This window comes from Megalobrama amblycephala, linkage group LG17, assembly GCF_018812025.1.
Source record: "Megalobrama amblycephala isolate DHTTF-2021 linkage group LG17, ASM1881202v1, whole genome shotgun sequence".
Lineage (NCBI taxonomy): Eukaryota > Metazoa > Chordata > Actinopteri > Cypriniformes > Xenocyprididae > Megalobrama > Megalobrama amblycephala.
In genome coordinates, this window is record NC_063060.1 from 10402443 (window position 1) to 10409532 (window position 7090).

General features: G+C 35.6%; 3 protein-coding genes across 8 annotated transcripts in view; all 3 read left to right on the top strand.

The window, feature by feature from the left end:
* Window positions 1-1804, top strand: part of wu:fb63a08 (MAM and LDL-receptor class A domain-containing protein 1) — a 28160-nt gene extending 26356 nt beyond the window's left edge. For all 6 annotated transcript variants that reach the window (XM_048164032.1, XM_048164028.1, XM_048164033.1 and 3 more), the window contains 2 exons: window positions 448-592; window positions 1254-1804. In XM_048164032.1, the coding sequence (XP_048019989.1) occupies window positions 448-592; window positions 1254-1290 (182 nt within the window). In that variant the 3' untranslated portion in view covers window positions 1291-1804. The remainder of the gene's footprint in view (window positions 1-447; window positions 593-1253) is intronic.
* A 321-nt stretch (window positions 1805-2125) lies between these two features.
* Window positions 2126-6265, top strand: LOC125250922 (flocculation protein FLO11-like). The gene is made up of 4 exons (XM_048163759.1): window positions 2126-2141; window positions 3720-5234; window positions 5571-5643; window positions 5851-6265. Exons 1-4 carry the CDS (start codon window positions 2126-2128, stop codon window positions 6263-6265), a joined length of 2019 nt encoding a protein of 672 aa, XP_048019716.1.
* Window positions 6266-6277: 12 nt separating this feature from the next.
* Window positions 6278-7090, top strand: LOC125250927 (uncharacterized protein DDB_G0271670-like; the record flags this gene model as incomplete). Its single annotated transcript, XM_048163763.1, has 1 exon — window positions 6278-7090. A coding segment is annotated over one exon (813 nt), but the record flags the coding sequence as incomplete, so codon positions are not given.

Below are 7090 nucleotides of genomic sequence, written 5' to 3' on the forward strand. Positions count from 1 at the left end.
TACACTTAGCACCGTCTACACTGCCGGAATTCTAATAGAGAAGAAGAAGAGAGCTAGTTCAAGATTTATTTATTTATGGTTAAAACTTAAATAATTGTCTTTTTTTTTTTTTCAGAAAATGAGCGATGGTTTCACTAGATAAGACCCTTATTTCTCATCTGGGATGGTGTAGAACAATTTGAAGCTGCAGTGAAACTAATTTTGACCTTCAACTGTTTGGTGCCCATTGAAGTCTACTATATGGAGAATAATCCTGGAATGTTTTCATCAAAAACCTTAATTTCTTTTCGACTGAAGAAAGAAAGACATGGGGACATGGGGGTGAGTAAATTATCAGGAAAAGTTTATTTAAAAGTGGACTAATCCTTTAAGAGTTGTAAATAGATTTAGCCAGATTATCGAACTTCAGTACCTAAGCATTGCAGTGAAATCTCTCTCTGACTGCAGAGATCACTCTTTCTGACACGTATGGAAATTCTGACGGTGCACTCGAACAGAACATGATAATGCCAAACGGGGAGGAGGCAAAAAATGAGAAAGAGTTTGGAGAAAGCTGGAAAGCAACAGATGACAAAAGCACAGCAAGACAGAGGTAGAGAGCATTTCTTAATAAATTTTTAGCCGTACACAAATCTGGTTTTTGCTTTGTCATTACGGGGTATGGAGTGTAGTTTGATGTGAAAAAAATAATTTATAAAAAAGCATTTTAGCATAAGGCTGCAACATAACAAAATGTGAAAATGTGTAACATTGTTACGTTGCAATCTTATAGTGTGTGTGTGTGTGTGTGTGTGTGTGTGGTATATGAGATGAATTGTGATTTAGTTACCATATTGTGCAATTTAGTTAATATGATTATTAATTAACGGCAAATAAACATTGTCAGAGTAATAATTAAATATTTTTTCAACATCTTAATCTGGACACCAGATGCCTCTGTACAGACAAAGAAAACATAATATTCTTATTGTATATGACAGAAAACTAAAATGTGATCATGTTATACAGTTACACATTTATCTAAGACATTTGCTGTATTATATGAGGTGAAATTATGCAAACTAAAAATGCCTTTGATGATAATATTGTGAGTTACCTATAACAAGCATATTGATATGTTTTGGGGTTTTTTTACATTTTGATTGGTTTAGAGAGGTTTTAGTTCAATGTTTTTTGCTTTAGTTTTTTTTTTTTTTTTTAACAAACATAATTGACATCTGTATGATTGTTCATCTTTCATTTTTGATAAACAGGCGGTCCTTGCTGTTAAGGAAACGTTCTCAGGCTTGAGCTGAAACTCACTTTATACGAGGCAAACGATCAGCTGATAACACCTGTCGTTTGTCAATATGGACCTCCTCCTCTACATCATAACTCAAGAATCACTCAGACTAGTTTTAGCAAGATAATTTAGTAAGCTGGGTGTGTTTGTGTTGTTTACCTAGGAAGTATCGGTTATATATAACAGTCTCTAACGTAGTCCTTTCATAATATGATGTACAACAAAATGCTTATCAGGTTTTAATAGATGTTAAAGGTGTTAACCTCTAATGTCACAGTGAATTTTCTCCTCATGTTCACAATGTCTCCTAGGTCCTACATTACATTAACTATGAATATGTTCCACTAATGTTTGAACATCTACAAAATGTCCATATACTTTTCATTTTCTACAATTTATCTATTATCTTTTGAAAACTAGCAAACTTATTTTTGTCAAAAGTTTTTGTGTATGCATGTTATCTGAGTCAAGCATTTTTTTGACTTACATTTAATAAAAATTTCAATTTCATTCAATAAAACATTGTGAAATTCCTGTTATTTAACTATTTATCTTGATGATTTTGCACATTATTCATATGTTACAAATTCACGTTTTCCAGCATTCCTGTCATAGTTTTAGACTTTTAAGCATAATTACAAATGACACTGATATACAGCAAAACCTGATGAGCAAGATGCAGATGCAAATCAGTATTTAGCCTGAAGAAAATTCAGCAGATCAAGTTGAAAACACAGTTAAAGTGGTAATAAAGTGAGTTGAGTTGGACACGCATACCTGAACAGGATGAAGGTTTTAGTTGTCCACTTCTGGCTTCTCTTACTGCTACTGTACCAAAGAAACATGAACCTGGCATCAGGTAAGTCAGACGACACTCTCCAGGTAACCTGCCATGTGTGTACACATGTTCTGTGAAAAACTACAGTTAAAAATAAACTCAAATAAGATTAAAAAAACAAGGGCTGCATTATCTATCTACAGCTAAAGTAAAACCTGTAAGACAAAACACTACAGGCTAAACCATTATTATTATTATTATTATTTTTCATATATTGGTCAATTTTGAGATTTTGGACAAATTTGCTTTCTTAACATTATCTTCTTTCAGACTAATGGGAAGAAAACATCCAAAATATGCATTTAAGTGTTTCTTTTATTACAGTTTATTTTTTGCAACTATATTTCTTTAAAAGGTGTTTTCTCGAAAAGTCAGAAATCTCCACTTCTGTAGCACTGACACACACCAAACTTTCCAGTTTTATTCCTACCTATATTCTTCTGAACATTTCATATATCATTTGCCTGATCTATTTCATATATCTCTCTGGCTGTCAATGGTATTTTCTGATTGATATATGCAAAACTCCTTTCTGTAAAAACCTTTAACTTTAATATGTCAACAAAATGAAACAAGAACTTTGAACCTGGCTTTATGCAATGTTCTCATTTGTCTTCTAGAAAATACAAACGACTGAATATTTAATTAGAGAATGCTTCATTTGCATATTCAAACATGTCAGAAAACTTACTATACAAAACAATTATAAAGTATAAAAGTATATATATTAGTTTCTTTGTTTGTTTGTTTGTTTTACTAATATATATATTTGTCATGCATACACAAAAGCATTGTTCCAATGTTGCAGTGATATGCTACCAGGATGTTATTTGATTTTAATTCAAGGCTTGACCTAACTATGAAATAGTATGATGTAACATTAATTTTGGTTGGCTTAAAGTAACTTGATACTTTCTCATAACTTGATACATTTTCATTTCTTTATAAAAATGATAGGAATTTTAAGCACCACAAACTTTCAAATAGAGCTACCAATTTGAATTCTTCTTTCTTTGTAAGTCTATTATTTTGGTATAATTTCAGATAGCCCCAAAGCAGCAATGAGCACTACAAGGGGAAGAATTGGGGAAAATAACTATCAATATAAAAAACTTGACTTGAAAAAAGATACATTATATTTGGATCACCAAGTATAGCTGTTGTTGATGTTGTCATGTTTTGATCATTGTAAGAGCTGCACTCAACTCTACCCTGTCTTGGGTCTTCTATCTTTCAGCCCTATGTGCTGAACCTACAGTGCTGTGCTGTCCTGGCAGGAATGACAGTTGCAGACAGGATTGTTACTGTGATGAGTTCTGCCTCATAAATAATGACTGCTGTTCTGACTACAATGAGACATGCATTCATCGTAAGACTAAATACACTCAACACAACACACTGATCCAGAAAATCATAACAGTAAAAAAGTAGATTTAGTATGCAACCCTGTTACAGTTTAATTTTTATTTAAGATAAGATATTCTAGGTTAACAATTAGAAAAGATTTATTTGGTTGCTTGGTTGTTGTTGTTTTTTACAATGCTTGTTTACATCTATACGTCTATACAACGTCTATACAATCATTCTCTTCACCAACAGGATCAACAGCCTTGCCACTATTTCCCACAACCCAACAATCTTCAACACCATCTTCACCATCATCACAGACACCACAGTCATCCTCACCATTCATGGCACCATCTTCAACAGTCCCACTATTGTCATCATCATCATCTTCTTCTTCAACACTATCATCTACACCATCTTCAACACCAACATTAACATCACTGTTATCATTAACATCTTCAATAACACCATCTTCACCATCCTCAGCCCCACTATTATCATCATCATCACCTTCTTCTTCTTCAACTCTATCATCTACACCATCTTCAATACTATCAACAACACCATCCTTATCATCTTCACCAAGCTCACCTCATCAATCCTCACCATCATCACTACTACCCTCATCATCTTCGCCATCAACACTAGCAATAACTCCACCATCTTCATCATCACTACTAACTCCAGAATCATTTTCATCATCTTCAACATCACCAATGTCATCATTAGCAGCCTCATTATCATCACCAACCACAATGTCTTCATCATCCTCACCATCTAGATCAATAAGACCCTCTTTATCTTCACCAACCTCAGCAGAATCAATGTTATCATCCACACCATCTTCATCACTACCATCAACATCATTCCCACAAACTCCATCAGCATCTTCACCACCTTCACGATCACCAACATTGCCACCATCTTCATCACCAACCGCAATGTTCCAAACAACAACCTTGTCATTTTCTTTATCATCTTCCTCATCCTTACCATCATCAATAAATTCACAGCATTCATCACCAACATTAACACCATCGTTATCATCATCATCTTCAGTACTATCATCTTCACCATCCTCTTATTTACCATTCTCAGCACCATCGTCATCAGTCCCACTATTGTCATCAACAACCACAGCAGCACAGTCCGCATTAATAGCAACTTCTACATCATATTCCTTACCTTTACCATCATCAGCAAACTTACAGCCTTCATCACCATCCCCACCATCTTCACCACCAACATTAACACCGTCATCATCTTCAATATTATCATCTAAAACATCATCATCTTCAGCATCCTCAACATCTTTATCAGTCTCATTATTGCAATCATCAACAACGCCATCTTCATCAGTCCCACTATCATCATCATCAATAACTCTAGCAGCACAACCCTCACTATCAGCAACCTCAACATCATCTTCCTCATCCATACCATCATCAGCAAACTCACAGCCTACATCGCCATCCCCACCATCTTCATCACCTACATTAACATCTTCATTATCATCAACATCATCTTCAATAATGTCATCTCCACCATCCTCATCATCTTCACCATCCTCAGCACCATCTTCATCAGTCCCACTATCGTCAGCATCATCTTCTTCAATGTTATCATCTACACCATTTTCATCACCAAAATTATCAGTGCAATCATTTTCAACCCCACAATCTTCATCATCAATCTCAACATCACCACCTGCACCAACTACAACATCCTTCTCATCATCATCATCATCATCAATAACCTCATTATCAGGTGACTATTTTAACTATTTGAATATAATTTTTTAGTAATTTATTGCAATTATTAGTATAATTTACCAAAAACAGACTATAACTGCATACTTTTTATGTGAATTCAGATATTCTATATTAAGAGTCAGGAAAACATTGAAATTGACTGATTGTTGATTTAAGAAACAGGTTTCACAACTCTTAAAAGTGAGACAGGGATAGCTGCAGGTTGGAGTAATGGGCGTTTCGAAAGGTGAATTGGTACAACAGAAACTCACCCCTAACCCCACACCCTGACAGACAGCTTTCACAACCAATGATAAAGACCTTTCTCCATGCCCATTACTCCAATCTGCAGATGCCCACACTTGTAAAAACTCACAGAAGCTGAACTCCCCAACACAGTTCTGCTATTTGACCACTAGAGGGCAGTACATGATAATATGTGACAAAATGTACAATGGCACTGGTGTTAGACTGTGCATCAATGAAGAAATAATTACAGAATTTATAATCCAAAAAATGCTTGAATTAGTTGACCATTTTTATGATAAATCAGACAGCACTAGACCCATACAAATTTTCTTTTGTTTTCACACCACCATTCTCAAATTATTTACCATCATCTTAACTTACAGCATCAACAGCCTTGCCACTATTTTCCACATCCCAATGGTCTTCATCACCAACCCCACCATCATCACAGACCTCACCACAGTCATCAGCCTCACCAATCATGATGCCATCTTTACAATCTTTGCCATCTACGTCACCAACCAGACACTCTTCATCTTCACCAAGCTCAGCAAAATCAACATTATCATCCACACCATCATCATCACCAATGTCACCATCTTCATCAAACTCAACACAACCTATATCATACTTACCACCTTTAACATCACCAACTATACAACCTTATTCACCATCATTACCAACCACAACACTGTCATCAACAACCACATTTCCATCATCCAAACCATCACCATTGTCACAACCTTCTATATCCTCACCATCATCATCACCACTGACCTCACCACCATCCTCCTCTAAATCATACACTTCATTAACATCTTCGTCATCCTCATCCCATCATCATCATCATCATCATCATCATCATCATCATCATCCTCACTACCACCAACATCACTCCAGTCTTCACTATCATCAACCCAAACAGCAAAGCCTTTAATATCAGCAACCTCTACATCATCTTCCTCATTTTTACAATCATCAGCAAACTCGCAGCCTTCATCACCATTAAAATCAGCGACATCTTCTATACTATCTTCTATGCCATCTTCATCATCTTCACAATCTTCATCACCAACATTACCATCATCTTTACCATCATCTACACAATCTTCAGCACCCTCTTTATCAGTCTCACTATTGTCGTCATCAACATCATCTTCATCAGTCCCACTATCATCATCAATCTTGCAGCCTTCATCACCATCCACACCATCTTCATCACCAACATTAACATTGTTATCAACAACATCTTCAATACTATCAAAAACATCTACATCAACTTTATCATCATCAGCAGGACCATCTACACTATCATCTGTACCATCTTCATCATTCATAGCACCATATTCATCAGTGCCACTAACATCAACAACAACCCCAGTAGCACAGTCCTCACTATCAGCAACCTCTTCATCATCTTCCTTATCCTTACCATCATCAGCAAACTCACAGCCTCCATCATCATCCCCATCTTCATCACCAACATTAACATCATTATCATCAACAACAACGTCTTCAATACTATCTTCCACACCCTCCTTATCATATTCACCATCATCAGGACCATCTTCATCAGTCCCACTATTGTCATCATTATCTTCTTCTTCAACACCAACATCAACA

What these genes read in the sequence shown, in the direction of transcription:
- LOC125250922 (XM_048163759.1), top strand. An exon ending in ATCAATAACCTCATTATCAG is followed by an intron (nt 5,235 to 5,570) that starts GTGACTATTTTA and finishes TCCAATCTGCAG; the next exon opens with ATGCCCACACTTGTAAAAAC. An exon ending in TATTTGACCACTAGAGGGCA is followed by an intron (nt 5,644 to 5,850) that starts GTACATGATAAT and finishes CTTAACTTACAG; the next exon opens with CATCAACAGCCTTGCCACTA.